At 53.3% G+C, this 17,973-nt stretch overlaps 1 protein-coding gene and 1 pseudogene across 1 annotated transcript; both read left to right on the top strand.

Moving 5' to 3' along the window:
* Positions 1-602: 602 nt before the first annotated feature.
* LOC136303327 (zinc finger protein 345-like) lies at positions 603-10,011 on the top strand (annotated as a pseudogene).
* A 1,188-nt stretch (positions 10,012-11,199) lies between these two features.
* On the top strand, positions 11,200-17,639 carry LOC136303386 (class II histocompatibility antigen, B-L beta chain-like). Its single transcript, XM_066207067.1, is given in 7 exon segments — positions 11,200-11,360; positions 11,849-11,908; positions 11,911-12,003; positions 12,006-12,110; positions 12,548-12,828; positions 13,396-13,503; positions 13,604-17,639. Coding segments are annotated over 7 exon segments (741 nt in total). The 5' UTR covers positions 11,200-11,275; the 3' UTR covers positions 13,613-17,639.
* Positions 17,640-17,973: the final 334 nt, after the last annotated feature.

Genomic DNA, 17,973 nt, shown 5'->3' with positions numbered 1-17,973 from the left:
GGGCCCCTTCCCAGCGCTCCCAGTCTGCCCATCCAGCCCGGAGCAGCCGGCGAGGGCTTCAGCTGGGACGGCAGGGGGGCGACGCCGAGGGGTGGGACCCACCTCGCTTGGGTTTGGTTTGCTCTTCCCAGCCTCAGGAAAAAAGATTTTTGGAAGTTTCTGCCAGAAATCTCTCCCCTCCTCCACTCAGCCCAAGGGCCTGGGGGTTTTCCCTCTTTTTTTGGCGAAATCAAAGCCGTGCACCTCATTCTCATAATTATGGCCAGGAGAAGTGACGGCTTTCCTCGGAGCCGGTACCGGCGAACACGCGGGGCTGGGAAAGGCGGGCCGGGAGGTGCGGAGAAGTTTGTTTGTGTTTCCAGCTCAATCCCGACTCGGGCCCGGGCCCGTCCCAGCGCTGTTCCTCATCTGCGGCTTTCCCCTCACACAGCCCGGGGGCGGGGCCTGAGAGCGCGGGGCGGGTGTGGGCCGTGTGCAGAGCCCGCCCCTGTCTCGCTTCCATTGGCGAATTGTGCCGTCACTCCAGAATCTCGCGCGCTGATTGGGCCGAGCGGGGCCAAGCCCGGCCCCGGGGCCGCCCCCCGGGCTGCCGTTGACCGGCAGAGGCGCCATTGGCGGAGCGTGTGTGCGGGCCCGGGAGCGGCGGCAGCGGCCGGAGCCCGGTGAGGCGGCGGCGGAGCTCGGAGGCGGCCCCAGCGCGGGTGGGAGCCGCGCTCGGTTCTGCCGGGGCTCGGGGCCGGCTGCGGGCGGAGGGGGCGGCAGGGGGCTCTGGCGGGTTCCTTGTGCCGTGTCGGCGCCGTGTTCCCCGTGGCCGGAGGGCGCTGCGGGAGCGGCTGCCCGCGGTCTCCTTCCCGCCGCTGCCTCGGCAGGAGCCGGTGCCGGAGCAGCGCTGCCTCGTCCCGCTTCCTGCGGGTAGGACGGAGGTGGCCGCCCTGTCCCCGGGGCTGTGCGGGAAAATTCCCGTGGCCAGAGGTTTGTGTCCCCGGAGGAGACCGAGGAGTCCTGTAAAAGTGACTTTATTCCTGAACAAAGGGAGAGGCCGTGCGGCATTTGCCGTGGGATCTCTCCAGTTGTTGTCGTCCGCGGCCTCCTTTTTATCCTGATTTTCCCTTGTGCATCTCCCTGTCCCTTTGCCCAGTGGCGAAAGTCCTTGGAAAGTTCCGACTTCCCGATCCGCCGCCTGCATGTCCTCGTTAATATGCCCCCCCTTTTGTATAACATCCGATATTCATGGCTCTGTTCCGTCTTTTTTCTTCTTTTTGCTGTTCAGGAATTTCACAGGATCTTGGCTGAGCATCAGTCCATGTCAATGAGTAACGTTTTCTGAAACTGATGGTTTTTCGCATTCCTTCCTTTCTCCAAGTCCCTGTCCCTATGTCCAAGCAGATTCACTCGTTGACTCTGTTTTTCCTTGCTGGGTCCTCTTTGACTTTGGGATTATTGTCAGTGCCCTCATTCCCTGTCCTTTTGTAGCCGTGTGTGGATCAGGAGGCCTGGCTGCCACCTGCATCCCCTTGCTCAGCTGCTGAATGAGCTGCCCTCAGCGAGGTGTCCTGCACGGTCCAAAGATGAGAGTTGCTGGAGCACAACAGAGGAGAAGGAGCATTCGTTTAACCCATGGTGTGCCAGGGAACCACGAAACCGTGTCCCATTCCCATCCTTTCCACGTTTGGACCGGCACATGAGCTGCTTTCTTATTTCCTTAGTTATCTGTTTCACCACTTTTCTGTTGTCATCTATTTGCCAACAGCATCTTGAGTCATTTAATTTTCCACCCTGTCCTCCTCCTTCTGCTAATACATAATCTCATCCCATCCCACGGTGAAATGTTGCATTCTTCGTTTGAGTGGATTGGTGGGCCAGGCTGAGGAGCTGGATCTGTCTGGTTGGTTATTATTTTGTGGACGTCTTGTAATTCAATTCTGCCATTGAAATGATCAGTGGGTTCTCTGGCCCCTGATCTGAATTGGTTCGGGTTCCCTGGGGCTGGTCCGTGGTGTTGCAGGATTTGTTCTGGTGGCCGTTCATCTTTTCCCATTTTTGGGTGCTCCCTCCAGCCAGGGCTGCAACAATTGATCTCTTTTCTCTAATTAAATCATTGAATACTTGGATTCCCAAGTGATTTCTCTGAACTTGTGGTAGCACAAACACCCCAGTGGTCTAATGCTCCCTGTGTGACACAGACAGTGAGAGCACATGTTGGAGTGGGGAGAGGGATGATTCCCCCCCACTTCTTTTAGTGAAGTTTTCACAACATTCTCCATTTGCTGTTTCCCTTTGCAGCTGAAGCAATTTGTGTTGCAGAGTCAGATCTCACTGTGGGCTCTGCCTTTGGCTGTGCCAATTCCATCTGTGCCAGCAGGCAGAGCTTGGGGTGAGGGACAGAGGGAATGAGCCCAATTCCTCCCCCGGGCAAGAAGAGCCTGGTGCATTGTCCACACTTTTCCCCAGCAGTGTTAATTTGCATTTCTAAAGCTCCTCTCCTGGCTGCCTGGAAGGAAACTTCTCTTCCAGAGCAGCCTTTGGATGACTCACATGTGGCCCCTCCACAGTATGGTGGGGTTTTTTGGTTTTTTGGGTGTTTTTTGTTGTTGTTGGAGTTTTTTTGTTGTTGTTGTTTTTTGCGATATTTTATTAGCGGTTTCTGCATCAAAGGGTCACCTTTAAAGCTTTTCTAGTTTTGCATAATGCAACCTTAAGGTGAACATTGAAAAACCCCTACCAAAATTTTTCCATCATTAAGTCACACAGAGACACACACAAAAACATTGCAAAGCTATCAAGTTTTTTCTACTTCTTTTGCTAGGAGTAAAAATTGATTCTCACACCCCTGGCCCATTCCTAACTGACAATATAAAAGTATGGTTATTATGGAAGATTTTTCCAATAATGTAATCTTGTCACTGAAACTGCGGGAAATACAAAAATTCTCCAGCAATATCTTCAGGGTTAGAGAGTCAAGGCATTACTTGATCATAGCCAAGGATGTGCAACAGAAATCATTTGATCCACACATAGCTCAGGTGTGCAGAGAAAATCATTCTCTCACATCTGAGTTTTATTAGATTTTTTCTAAACTTTATACAGTCTGAACCCATAGAAATCCATTGGTTTGATGTTCATTGCTCCTAAGTTGGGAAGTTCTCAGTATTTGGTTTCCTATTGAACCCGAATTTCTTTGCCTCTGATGTTAATTAGGTCGGCACTCCTGGATTTCCTTATCAGCCTTTTCCAGACCAGGTGTCTCCAGCTATTCCAGGGGCAGGGTCTGGGGTAGATGTTGGTTGCTGTTTGCTGATGGTTGTTGATGTTTTGTTGCTGGTCGTTATCTCTGTGGGTGTCTTTTGGGCAATTCCCAGTCTGTTGAGATGGTAAACTCATCTCTGTTGAGTGGTGTAACATCCCTTTTAAAACAAAATCTTCTAAAATTCCTTTCGCCAGGGCAAAGGCAGACCAAGCCTGAGTAGAGAAAAATCCCCTAAATTTAAAGCCGGTATATTTTCCCACAATGTAATCCCATCCAGCCCAGTGTGTGAGTGTGATTGAGAGCCAGAGTGGAATTCTCCCGTTGTCTTCCCCAGCCCTGTGGCGAGTGCAGGCACAGAAACCACTGAAGCTCCAGCAGTGGCAGCAAGGCTTGGCCCCCAGTGTGTGGAGATGCCCCAGGAGGTGCCCAGGCAGACGATTCCAGCAGAGGATCTGTGGGCAGGCACAGGGGCTTCCCCCGCTGTGGAGCCCTGGCTGCTGCTCCGGTGCCTTCAGTGCGGGGTCAGTCGTGGCCTGTTTAACATCCACAGACAATTCCAATTCCTTTTGGGAGTCTGGGAGAGCCATGGCTGGGGCATCAATCATTTGGGGATTTTTTCATTTTCTCATGTTTTATTCTCTTTCTCATGTCCATACCGCAACATTGTGGCTGTCTGGTGTTAAAAAGTCACACAATGTTCTGGACACAATAGAGAATCCTCAATCCAGGTCCTGCAATTCCCCATTAATCATCAGAATTTTTGCAGCTCATTTTTATTCCTGGAAAACGTTACTTCTGAGATTCCCTGGACCCTCTCTGGGTCAGTTCAGCACAAACCTTCAGTCAAAATATGTCCCAAATATTTCACCTTTTTTCTCCACCATTTGCACTTATTTTTTTCAAATACTCCAAGATGATTTTAGCCTGAAAATTGAGCCAATTCACAGAGGCTTCTTCTACCACTTCTTCCATGTCTACCATTTTCCCTTCTCCCTCTTGTTCCCGCTCAAAGACCAAATCCTGTTCAGCATCCTGTTTCAGTTGGCATCCCCAGAAAGTATCTTTGACCCCAAATATTTAACTTCTTTCTCCACCATTAGCACTTGTTTTGCCAATACCAAAGATGCTTTTTAGCCTGAAATTTGAGCTGTTCCACAGAGGCTTCTTCTGCCACTTCTTGTCCTCCTGACTGGAGCAAGTCATCCTCATCCTGCATTACCCCAGTCCCTGGGGGTGAGGTAAATTCTTTTGATATTTTCTGCAAGTCTTGCCCAAATAAGGCTGGTGCTTCTGTGCATCCCTGCAGAAGGACCGTCCATGTCTTTCCCATTTCCCCTTCTCCCTCTTGTTCCCACTCAAAGGCCAAATCCTGTTCAGCATCCTGTGTCAGTGGGCATCCCCAGAAATCATCTTTGACATCAAGTCCTGAATGGCAGCAGTGTGAGGAGGGAACCTGGTTCCAGCTGGTGTAAGGATCTGAGACTGTGAGGTGCCTGGGTTTGATCATCTCATTTCTTCTTCTTAGGTCCTGCACCATTCTATGGATTCCATCTGATTTCTTGATTGGCAGCATAGGAGGAGCATTATAGGGAGAGATGCCTGGCTCCCAAAGCCCTGCCTTGAACAGGGGCTGGATAACAGGCTGTACGCCCTTCCTTCCCTCCCTGGAATAGGGGATTGCTTTTAGACACCACTTGTCCTGGTTGCTGCAGAGTCGTTTGGAGAGGCTGGGTATCTGATTTTCCCTTTTTCCCTGGGGCTGCCCACACTTGTGGGTTCACTTCAGCACAGGCCTTGCCAGACATTTGACACAAAGGTACCACAGAACTGGCCTCTGTATCACCTTTTACAGTATTAATTTGCATTTCCAGTTTAGCCATCAAATGCCTTCCCAGTAAATTACAATCACAATTAGGAGCAAATAAAAATTCCTCCACTTCGTACCCATCCTCAACATCTGCCGATAGTGGTTGACTAAAACACATCTGCTCACCTTTCCCACTTGTCTCCTGAATAATCAAAGACATTTTTGGGATTTTCCCCCCTTAGGTCTAAGATCCAGAGTGGATGGAGAGGCCCCTGTGTGTATGAGGAAAGGCCTCGTGTGGATGCAGCCCCAGCCTGAATGTTGTCAAGGGCTGCAGTGTGGTGGGTCCCTGGTGGAATGGGAGCTCTGGCAGCCCCAGGAATCCATGTCCATGCAGGGGTGGACTTGCTCCTGCTGAGGGTGCTGCCGTGTGTGCCTGCAGTGTCCTTGTGGCCTGCCGATGGAACCCTGCTTCCTTGCCAGGGGCTGTTTGGGTGGGCTCTCCCCCGCCGAGGAGGGCAATGCCTGTGCCAGGTGCTTGTGGCCGAGCCCGTCCCCTCGGTGCTGGGGCCCCCTTGGGCGCTGGGGTTCATCCCTCAGGGGCTGTAGAAACTCTGCCATGGCCTTTGCCTTCAGCTTGGCCTTTTCCTCCTCCCTTCTTGCCTTCACCTGCTGTGCCTTTGTGCCCAAGTGCTCCAGGGGCTTCTTGTGCCACTCCTGCAGCCCCCCCTGAGTGCCTGTGGGTGCTCCTCCTCTGACCGCTGCTGAGCTTTCTGCAGAGTCATTCCTTTCTCCAGCGACCCAAACATAATCCTTAAAGGAGAATCTCGATCCTTCCCGGAGTAATCCACATTTCCCAGCTGTTCCTTCCTTCCTGCTGAGCCCCGGCTGCCCCACAGCTCCCCACAGGCCCCCAGCCCGTGCTCCCGGTGCCGCACCTCTGCGCCCACTGCTGCCGCTCCCCAGCACGGAGAACCCCCCTGGGATCCTGACCTCCTTGTTTTCCTCTCCTGGAAACCGGGGGTTCAAAGGATCTGCAGCAGCTGGCAAATTTAGAGGATAAGACCCTGCTGAAAAATGTCCCAGTCCTCAGTATTTTTCTCTTCCTCCTCTTTTCCATCATCCTTATTTTTACTGCAGAGATTCCTCCTGCTGCTTCTAGCATTAACCATATTCCTGCACACTCCCCATCACCCAGTGCCTTCCCAGCACACCAACGCCATCCATCCCCACTTGTCTAAATCCCTTCTGGACTTCCTTTATTGCCCTGCTGGGTGTCCATGTCCTTAATTACCTGTAGGAGTAATTAATGAGAATGTGCAGACTGCCTCAACATTCTCCAAAGGGACCCTTCAGAGATATTTCGGGATCATCATCCCTTTTGCCAGGACGCCTTCCTGGCTTTCCCTTTTCCACCCTCCATGGATGCCCTGCCATGTTCACTCCCTGAAGATCCCAGTGTCCTCACTGATGAGATTTTCAGTGCTCTCTCCCTGCCGACTCTTCACAGACCCCCCTGATGTGTCACTGCTGATCTGTCTCCTGGACACTCTCGGGTCCCCAGTCAAACCCCCGGTGCCGCCGCCACCCCAGGGAGCCGATCACCCAAACTGGGTGAGGCACCTTCAGCTCCACTCACTGCCCGCCGCCCCGGACGGTGGAAGGAATTCCAGAGGAGCCCCAAGGTGTGTGGAAAAATTGACATCACCAGGGGTTTGTGTCCACAAAGTAGACAGAGGAGTCTTGTAAAAGTAATTTCATTTATAGAAAAAGGGAGAAGCTATGGGACATTTCCCATGGGATCTCTCCAGCTGTTGGAGCACACAGTCTCCTTTCCATCCTAATTTTCCTGGCTGCATCTCCCTTTCCTTTTCCCCACTGGCTGAAGTATTGGGAGGTACAGACTTCCCAATCCACCTACTACATACCCCCCCTTAATATGCACCCCACTTCTGTATAGGTAACGATGTTCATATCTCTATTAAGTCCTTGTTCTTCTTCTCAATGTTCATGGATTTAGCAGGACCTTGGCTGAGCAGCAGTCTGTGTGGTCAGTTAGTAACATTTTGTGGAAGTGATGGTTTCTTCTGTCCCTTCCTTATGTCCAAGTGCCTGGCCCTATCCCCAAGCAGATTCGCAGCATCTGTTTGTAAAGACACTTTCCTTTCTTCCTTTCATGGGGGTTCCCCGTTTACGGGTCTTCATCATTTTCGTGGGAGTGAATCTTGGTTTTTCTGATTATTATTGGGCCTAAATGTTGGTATCTTGGTTTATTGCATGGGGCTGCATCTTTATATTTTGGAGAAAGTTTGGTGTAAAGTACAGTATTTGTGGAGTTTTTGATCTGTATCTTGACATTTGGAGGACTTGTGCGCTGAATCTTGGTGTTTTGGAGGTTCTTACAGACACGAGGTAGCAATGACTTCCTGAGATGAACTTGGGCAAGGAGAAACCCCCAGCCTAAAGCACTCTCCTCTTGTTTTCTCCCCAAACCAGGATTTGTCATTCCCAAGGAGTGTCCATATGGAGAAGGAGGAAAAGCCCCGGAGATCCCGCAGGAGGAGGGGCTGCAAACCCAGCCCAGGGAGCTGCGAGGAGGAGAGACCCGCCCTGTGCCAGGAGGGCGGCCGGAGATCCAGCCGGAGCTCAGAGCTGGTGGAGAAGCCTCATGGAGGGGAGAAGCCCCACAAGTGCCTGGAATGTGGGAAGGGTTTCAGCTACAGCTCTGCCCTGATCCAGCACCAGGTGATCCACACTGGCGAACGGCCCTACGAGTGTGGGGAATGTGGGAAGAGCTTCAGCCACAGCTCCAGCCTGATCCGGCACAAGAGGGTCCACACTGGGGAACGGACCTTTAACTGTTGGGAGTGTGGGAACAGCTTCAGGCACAGCTCTGGCCTGAGGAAACACCAGATGATCCATACTGGGGAAAAGCCCTACAAGTGTGCGGAATGTGGGAAGAGCTTCAGAGAAAGTTCGGCCCTGATCCAGCACCAGGTGATCCACACTGGGGAAGGGCCCTACACCTGCTTGGAATGTGGGAAGAGCTTTGGATGGAAGTCCATCCTGAAAAAACACCAGCGCATCCACACAGGGGAGAGGCCCTACGAGTGTCCTGAGTGTGGGAAGAGGTTTCAGACCAGCTCTGATCTCCTCGTACATCAGCGGATTCACCGAGAGGAGAGGCCCTTCCGCTGCCCCAACTGCGGGAAGGGCTTCAAGCAAAACTCACACCTCATCAAGCACCGACGTATCCACATTGGAGAGAGGCCCTTCGAGTGTCTTGAGTGTGGGAAGAGGTTTCAGACCAGCTCCACTCTCCTCGTACATCAGTGGATTCACACGGAGGAGAGGCCCTTCCGCTGCCCCGACTGCGGGAAGGGTTTCAAGCAAAACTCACACCTCACTGTCCACCGGCGCATCCACACCGGGGAGAGGCTTTACGAGTGTCCTGAGTGTGGGAAGAGATTCTCCAGGAGCTCTCACTTGACCAAACACCAACAGAGGCACCAGAAGGGGAGCCCTGCGAGTGCCCCGAGTGCGGGAAGAGCTTCGTGCGCTGCTCCAGCTCCATCCCCCATGGGAGGATCGGCGTTGGATGATCCCCAGTGACCCGTGTTGGGCAGAGCCCTGGTCACCTGTGGTCCTGGTGATCACTGTTGGGAAGACACCTGGCTGCGGGGGATCCACATCTTCCTGTCTCCCTGTGGGTACCTGGGTGAATGCAGGGGCAGGAACATCCATTGTGACACAGACCGACACTGGGAATTCCTTGGGGAGAGCAGATTTGTTGACTTTCAACCCCAGAAGTTCAATCCTATCTTCTGGTGGCATCAAGGAATACTGGATGGTCTTGGAGGTCTTTTCTAACCTCAGGGATTCCAGAATTTTGATTTTCTATTGCCCAAGGGTGTCTTCTGCAGCCAAATGTTGAATTGGGCCAAGACCAAGATTTTGGAGACAGTGGGGTGGAAATCCCTTCAAAAAAGGTTCTTCCCTCCCACTCAAGCACGTGGATCCTCAGCTGGCATGGACCAGGGAAATCCTTTTCTTCTGGCCTTGATTTGCTTTTCGTTTCTCTTCATCCCTTTAAAATATCCAACTGGGGTAAAAAAGATATTGAACTAAGACATCTGGCGGGTGATGGGGGGACATGGACATGGAGAGCGACATGGGGACACGTGGACGTGGTGGGGATGTGGCCATTCATGGAGACTTGAGGAGACATAGGCACAGATGGAGACGTGGGGGACAATGACAGGGATGGAAACATGTTGGGGTGACAGCCATGGGTGAGGACATGGTGGGATGTTGGAGTCCAGGGCACGGGGAAAACCCCTCAAACTGCCCTGGGGTGTCTGGGACCCTTGCCTTTGACCTTAGTCCATGGGAAAAACTGCCAACACTTATGGATGAAATGAAAACAACATAAAATAAATTAGATAGTAGTTTAGTTTGTCACAGGGTGAAAATTTGTAGTTTTGGGTTTTTAGAATGGAAGTAGATAGAAGCAAGATGGAGAATTTTGGATGGTGTCTTTAGTTCTTCTGCTCCATCTTCTGCTGTTCTGGTGGCACAAAGACATTGGTAGAATGTAGGTGATGTAGAAAATTGCGTGTCTAGAATTGGTAGCAATTATTGGTACAAAATTGTACATATAGTACATTTTAAGAGTTAATTGGATTAGAAATCTTTAAGAGACCTTGGACAGCAGGTCTTGTGTTCTTGGCAGTGATGTCTTTCAGCGCGTTAAGCCTGGTGTAAGGTGGCACACTGAACTTTAAGGTAAGAAATGAATCAACAGCTTCTAAGGCCGAGCTGCAAGTTCTGCTTTTCTTTTGAACCCTGGCACAGAACTTTGAAAAGGAAAAAAACCCTGTTTAGGGGGATGTTGGACACAAAATACAAGAGTGAGACGTGGCCAGTGACATGTGGGGACATGGCCATGGCTGGTGCCATGGGGGGAACTTGCAGGGGCTGTGGGGGATGCTGGGTTTGAGGGAGTTGAGGGTTCCTGGGAGGGCCTTGGGGCTTGCTGAGGGCTTTGGGGACCCCAGGCCCAGCGGCTCCGGCTGCGCTGGGAGACCCTGGTGGAGGTTCTGGAGCAGCTGCTCCAGCTGCTCCCTGGGACTGCGGCGAACTGGGAAGCTTTATTGGGAGCACTGAGATCGTCTGGGTGGGGACCAGAGTGACAGCAGGGCTTGGAGGGACACATGATCCCCCCAAATCAGCGCGGGGACGGAGCAGGGGGGCCCGGCCGGGCCCGAGGCCACGGGGAGGGGCAGCGGCCGCCGGCGGCTCAGGAGCTCTGTGGGCAGAGAAAAGGGGGTGACACCGGGCTGGGGGCCCCGGGGGGAGCACACACGCTGCGGGGGAGGGTGGACACGACCCCAAGGAGCCCCCCTCACCTTCTTGCACAGGTAGAAGCCCAGCCCCAGTGCCGGGAAGACCAAGCCCAACCCGAAGGCCCCGATCCCCGTCAGCACCTTGCTGTGGGCAGCGTCCGGCGGCATCTCTGGGGGCCCGCAGGGTCAGCCCGGGCTGCAGCCCCAGGGCTCTGCGGGGCGGGGCTGGGGCTGTCGGGGGCACCGTGGCCAAAGCCTCCCGGGGCTCTGGGCACGGCACGGGCTACAAGGCCACAAGGCCGGGGCTGCTCCGGGCGCTTCCAGTCTGTCCCTCTGCTGTTGGGGGCCGGGTGTGGCCCTTTGTGACACGGGCGGTGTCAGGGCCCTCGGTGATGCGGGGTGCCATTTGCTGTGCCCCGCGCGGCTGCGGGGGCAGGGACAGAGCGGCTTTGGTGGGTGCCCGGCACCGGGCCGGCCTCAGCCCTGGCCACGGGCACCGCCCACATCCCGCGCCGCACCTGCCGACACATTTCTGGCCACACCTGAGCTCCCACCTGCTCCGCAGCCCGAGGTTCCGCCGTGCCCAAAAACCCCCAAAACCACCCAAAAAACCCCGGGGTGGGGCTGCGGCAGCCCGGAACCCGCTCAGCCAATCCCAACACGGGCGGGGCGCGCTGCAGCCAATGAGAGCGCGAGTTGGTGTTTTTGGGCCTCATCACTGGCCGGGTAGAGCCTGGGGAAAATCGGCTCCCAAAAGTGCTCTCGGCCAATCAGAGCGCGCGGCTTTGCTGCTGCTGGGCCCGCGCTGTGTCCGGGCCGGTGCTCCCCGGGCAGCGCGGCTGCTTTGGGGCTGGCGGCCCCTGGCCGGCGCTGGCCATGGGGCGAGTGGCGGCAGCTGGGGCCGGACTGGTGGCACTGGTGGTGCTGGGAGCGCCCCCGGCTGCGGGCGCGGGGCTGTCGGGTGAGCGGGGGACGGGAGGCGGTGGGGCGGGGGGGAGAAGGGGGCAAAGGGGGGAGCCCGGAATGGAGCCGGGGGAGGAGGAGTAGGGGACCCCCGAAAGGAAGAGCGTCATGGGCTGAGGGTCGGGGGAAGGTGAGGGAGGGCTGGGAGAGGGTGGGGAAAAGGGGAGGGTGGGACACGAAAACTGAGCGGGAGGGGGCTGGAAATGGGGGGGATTGTGTTTAAAATGTTGGGAAAGGCGGGAAAAGCGCAAATAAGCGGAACGGGACCCCAAAATAGATTTGCGGCGTGGCTGGAGGTGGGAGGGGAAGGGAGAGGGTGTGAAAGGGGAAGTGGGGGGAAGGGTGGGAAAGGGGAAGCCGCAGCGCGGGCAGGAGGGTCCCATGGCGGCCGTGGGGCACAGGGGTGCGGAGTGGGGATCCGGGGTGGCCCCCGGATCTCTGGGGGTGCTGGGGGGGCACCCCCTGACCTGTGTCCTGCACACTCAGCGGTGTTCCAGGAGGTGCATAAGACCGAGTGTCACTTCATTAACGGCACGGAGAAAGTGAGGTTCGTCACATCTACAACCGGGAGCAGAACGCGATATTCGACAGCGACGTGGGGCGCTTCGTGGGCTACATGCCCTGGGGGGAGAAGTGGGCCCGGCATGGAACAGCGACCCGAAATGGATGGAATTAATACGGGGTTTTGGGGACAGTTGCTGCCGGCAGAACTACATGATTTGTGCCCCTTTCAGCGTGGAGCGCAAAGGTGAGCGTAGGGCAGAGCGTGTCCCCCGGGGCCCTGCCCTGGCAATGACCCTGGAGTTCCTCAAAACCTCCCTGCGAATCACCCCAGAGGCGTCAGCCCTCCTTGGGACCTTCCCCGGGGACTCCTGTCCATCCCAGTGAAACCCGTGGTCTCCCAGTCCATCCCAGTCCATCCCAGTGTTCCCCCGCGCGTTCATCCCGGCCCCGCGTGGAGATGACGCCTCTCAGCCAATGAGAGCGCGTCTCTCTGATGACTCACCAGTTGCCAGGCAGACTCTCAGGACCGAGTGCCCCGCGCTGGACTCGGCCTCCCAGCGCCGCGCACTTCATTCCCAGTCCCTCTCCGTCCTTCCCAGTCCATCCCAAGCCCACACCGCCCCTCCCCTCTCTCTCCTAGTTCCCCCCAGCTGATCCCAGTGTGTCCCCGCTCTCTCTCAGTGCCCCCCAGCGTTTCCATCTCGCTGCTGCCCTTCAGCTCCCAGGCCGGCCCCAGAGGCCTGCTGTGCTCCGTGATGGATTTCTACCCCGCCCACATCCAGGTGAGGTGGTTCCAGGGCCAGCAGGAGCTGTCGGGACACGTGGTGGCCACCGACGTGGTCCCCAACGGGGACTGGACCCACCGGCTGCTGGTGCTGCTGCAAACGCCGCCCCGGCGCGGGCTCACCTACACGTGCCAGGTGGAGCAGGTCAGCCTGGAGCAGCCCCTGAGCCGGCACTGGGCTACGGGGGAGCCACTGGCCGGGCTGGCAGAGGCACTGGGATGTGCTGGGAGTGACTGGGAGGGAGCTGGGGAGAGGCCGGTGGGAAGTGGGAGAGGGGCTGGGGGCTGTGGAAGGGCTGGGCAGGAGTTTGGAGGATGCTGGGGAGGATGGGATGGGGTTGTGGGGGTGCTGGTGGGCGCCGGGAGGGAGTTTGGGGGTGCTGGGTGGAACTGGGAGGGATCGGAGTGAGGCTGGAGGGGCTGGGAGGAGCTGGGCGATGGGAAAGAGGGGCTCGGGCTGAGGTTGGTTGTGCTGGGAAGAGACTGGGAGGGGTGTGGGAGAGTCCTGGAGGGGCTGGGAAGGGACTGGGAGAGGGTTTGGAGGTCCTGGGAGGCAAGTGGGAGGGGGTTGTGGGATGCCGAGAGGGACAGGAGGGGCTTTGGTGGGTGGTGGGGAGGCCGGGAAGGGATTGGGAGGAGGTTTCAGGGGCTCCTGGGTGGGCTGGGGGAAAGCAGGAGGGAACTTGGAGGGACTCGGGGTTTCTGTGAGAGGTTTTGGGGGGTGCTGAGCCCCACAGCCCCTCCAGAGATGCCGCCGGACGTCGCCCGCAGCAAGGTGCTGACGGGGATCGGGGGCTTCATGTTGGGCTCGGTGTTCCTGGCGCTGGGGCTGGGCTTCTACCTGCGCAAGAAGGTGAGGGGGGGTCCCGGGGCTGGTGGCCCCCCATGGCCGGAGCGTGTGTGCTCCCCCCGGGGCCCCCAGCCCGGTGTCACCCCCTTTTCTCTGCCCACAGAGCTCCTGAGCCGCTGGCGGCCGCTGCCCCTCCCCGTGGCCTCGGGCCCGGCCGGGCCCCCCACTCTGTCCCCGCGCTGATTTTTGGGGGGTCGTGTGTCCCCCCAGCCCCGCTGTCACTCTGTCCCTGCCCGGCTGCTCCCAGTGTTCCCAGTAAAGCTTCCCAGTTAGACCCAGTCCCAGTTATGGGGGGGCAGTGGGGAGGGACCTGGGGGCACCCTGTGGGTGGACCATGATTGGCGATGGAGGCAGAACCGTCCTGGGATGGATCGAGAATGGGGAGCCCCATGTGTCCCCCCTATGTCACCCCACTCTCAGACTCCCTGGGAGACACCTGAACCCCAGCACGGCACCCAGCGATCCCCAAAAAGTGCAGGGACCCCTCTAAGCCACCAGGGAAATTTCAGGGGGGGGCGCCCAGGCCAGGCCAAGAGCCCAGAGCTGCCTCAGCCCGACCTACCCCGGCTCCATCCTGGGGATTAGAGAGGAGATGTAGTGCATGCCCCACAGGGTTCCCCAGGGGGACAGAAGGATACAGGGGTTGAATTAAAGTCTTTAGAGAAATTAAAATATATTAAGCCATGTAAATATGAAGTAGAAGTTTAGACTTTAGTTGTAAGTAAACAGACTCTAAGTGCCTTAAGAATTTGCTAGGTAGCCCAGAGCCCTAAGGCCTGGTAACTTGGCTTTAGACATAACAAAAACATCACTCACAGTACTAGATAGAACAGGTACAATTTTTGCGTGAATGAGATAGAACCTTTTACATTAATAGAGATGCTATATGCGTAGGTTTTTGTGTAAGGATTGATACCATCCTTCACAGTTTTTTGTAGTTTTATGTACTTTCAAAATTAGCTTTAGACTGGTGTAGAAAGAATGTTTTAGATTTGTGTTCTTAGTTAATTGGAAAACCTATAGATAAGGATATGAATATGCATTTATGGTTTATGGATAAAATCCACTGTTAATGGGGACACCCCTGGAAGCCACCGCCCATGCTCAGCACACAAGGGACCGTGCGGAAGTTGCTGTGCGCCCTGACCCACCACCCAGCCCGTACCGTGCCTCGGAGCCAAAAACATCTCCAGCAGCGTCAGTGCCGCCGTTGTCGCGCCACGTGAATCCCCCTGAACGTGGAAGGGGCCCAGCACATCCGATTCACGTCACCCCAGCGCTGAACCACGCCATGCTGCCGACACCACGCCATGCTGCCGACACCACGCCATCCTGCTGACACCACGCCATCCTGCCGACACCACTACATCCTGCTGACACCACCTGCCGACACCACGCCATGCTGCCGACACCGCGCCATGCTGCCGACACCGCGCCATGCTGCCGACACCGCGCCATGCTGCCGACACCGCGCCATGCTGCCGACACCGCGCCATCCTGCCGACACCGCGCCATCCGGCCGACACCACGCCATCCTGCCGACACCGCGCCATGCTGCCGACACCGCGCCATCCTGCCGACACCATGCCATCCTGCTGACTGTGCCTGCGGCTGTCATCACCCTCCACGTCACCCAAAGTGTCTCCTCACACCCCCTGGGCTGCTCCCACCCTCCCAGCACTGGACATGGGCCACAACAATAACGTGTCAACAAGGAGGGGGATGAGGAGGGAACATGACGGGACACCAGGACAAGGCATTGATGGAAGACACCAGAGGGCTGTTATGGATCAGAGGGGAGGCACCAGTGATATTGTTTCGGACAATGATTCGGATTCATCTATCTCAGATATAGCGGACTCAAACTGGGAAAGAGACTTACTGTCCCCTGACCAGGTACACCGCCCAGCTCTGCCTGAGTCAAGGCACCCTCCGAGAAGGACTCAGCATCTGTCTCTAACAGACTGGGCAGCAGTCAGACGCCAAGCAATCAAAGACAAGGACTTTAATTTGGCTGAAGGATCGCTTTTAGCTTTGCCAGTTACGGATGCCAGAGGGGGTGTCAATCAAGGTGGAAACCACCGAATCATGAATACATTGAAAATGCTGTTTGCAAAGCTCTGCTGTTGACTCAGCTGGTGGGAATCCCTGAAAGGACTTATACAGAAATAAAGCAAGGAGATCAGAGCCATTTCTTACATTCGTAGATTGCCTGATAGATGCAATAGAGAGACAATGCAAGGATGACCTGGCATGTCTTTATCTGCTTCAAAATTTTGCCTTTGTTAATACTAGTGAAGAAAGTAAACAAATAATTAGAGCCTTGCATGATCCACAGCCTTCTATACATCAAATGATCTAGGTTTGTAGAGAAAAAGAAATTTCACCATATATTACAAAAACTATTGCTGCTCTAAAGGTAACACCTCAAGCAGAAGCAAGGGGTGAAAAATCAGTAAAAGCCCTTGAAGTTCTCAGCTCAGCACTTCAGCAAAACAACAAGACATCACAGAATGACAAGAGACTGTGTTTCCGATGTGGGAAGCCTGGACACATATCAAAGTTTTGCACAGAGCCAGCACAAAACTCAAACCCACCTTTTTGCTGTCCAAGATGTAAAAAGAAAAGACACCATGCCAAGCAGTGCCACTCCAAACCTCTGTCTAGCATCCCTTCCAGGCTCCTTCAGTCCGGTCGTAGGGAAAGTAGCCACTACCAAACAGAACAATACCTAACTTGTAGTCTGATCTATATTAACAAAACAATCAGAGTTACAGGTCTCCTGGATTCAGGAGCGCAGGTCACAGTGATTTCTCATTTGTGCTGGCCGAGGGGCTGGACTTTGGTGACACCTTTAGATCCTCCTACAGAAACTGGGGGAGTCACCGGTTGTCTACAAAGTAGATGCACGATTACAGTTAAAGGACCTGAAGCAGCTATTCGCCCCTTCATTGTACAGAAACTTACCGCAATGGGGAGTAAAGTAGAGTGAAATTTTACTTGGAGTCACTTAGTATATTTATGTCTGAGTTAAGTTATATTTTAATATTCTGTCAAGATTAATTTCTGTGTGGTTTGGTTTAAGTATAGGCTAAGTATTGGTCAGTTAAATTATGTTGTTTTAAGTTCTGTTAAGTTTGGGCCCTGTTAAATTCAGGTTATTTTTAAGTTTCGACAAGTTTAATTTTTATAGAATTTAGATGATATTAAGTCTATATCCTATTAATTTAAGGTTTTATTACATGTAACTTTTATTAGCTCATATAATTTAAAAATTCTTTCATATAATTTAAAACTCTGTCAAAATTTATTCATATTAAGCACTGTTTGATTTTAGAATTACCTGAAGCTCTGTTAAAATATGCTCATCTTATTTGCAAAGTTTAATTATTTTTAGAGAGAAGACACTTTGACCGAAACAGCTGTGATGAAATATTGGTAAACACCTGTTTGGGGATGGAAGAAGATGCAGTTTACCACATCCTTGGTTTCATGAAAGGTTTTATTGCTTGGTACAATTTCACAAATCCACGTCGTAAGCTGTTTTAGTGGGGTTTTTTGTAGGTCATAAGTATGATAGTTTAGAAAGGTGTTATTTCAACTTCCTAAGATGATTAGTGTTTATGTATTAATTATATAATGTAAATTTGTTAATTTTCCTAACTTACAGCTGATTTTTTTAATATGCTTGAATATCCTTTTTCTAATTATCCAAAAGACATGTGAACTTCAAGATCCTTCCTTTTATTTTTAACTGTTTAAGCATTTTATAACGTCGATTGTTAAGAGCCTTGTTTTAAAAAATGTATTAAGGGACATCACTCCAGTTAAGAGCTTGAGTCCTGGCCAGACCCTTCACTTTGTCTGGATGGATGTTCTGCCAACAAGCTCCGATGTTTTTTGCATCAAAAATAAATTCAAGTCACTTTCACTTGGCAATTTGACCTTATAAGTAAGACAGCTGGACCGATTTTTGGAGTGCACTTGAGCACCTTGCCAGGGAAAGGGTGTCCTGGTCCTCACTGGAAAAAGATTCTATAAGCTGTTTGCAGACTCTGAGATGATAGTGCAATATTTTAGTAATTAATAATTATCCGATTTCACACGTGTTATCGTTAACAACCATTAATTACGCTTTTCATCTGAAATATTCTTAATTGTTATACCTGAATTTTTCCTGATTGCTATCAGTTCTTAAGAGTCATACATTTTTTCAGAGTACCTATGCACTTATGCAATGTTTGTATTTCCAGGTACCAAGTTAAAGCAAACATAAATACATGTGCAGTCTGTCAGCTGGTGCAACCCCCTGTATCTACAGGAGCAGTCAACTCATGAGGATTGAAGAGCTTGTGATTATAGTAAACAAATCTTATCAAATACTCATTTTTTGAGAAATACAAAATATCCATCTGTCAGTGGATATATCTTTAAGTCCAATTGTACATTGGTACACAGGGAAAATTAAAAGAA

Source organism: Chamaea fasciata, unplaced genomic scaffold (assembly GCF_029207755.1).
Source record: "Chamaea fasciata isolate MVZ Bird 193981 ecotype frontalis unplaced genomic scaffold, bChaFas1.0.hap1 SCAF_32, whole genome shotgun sequence".
Classification (NCBI taxonomy): domain Eukaryota; kingdom Metazoa; phylum Chordata; class Aves; order Passeriformes; family Sylviidae; genus Chamaea; species Chamaea fasciata.
Note: the sequence above shows the minus strand (reverse complement) of the source record. Positions and strands in the feature narration are given on the sequence as shown.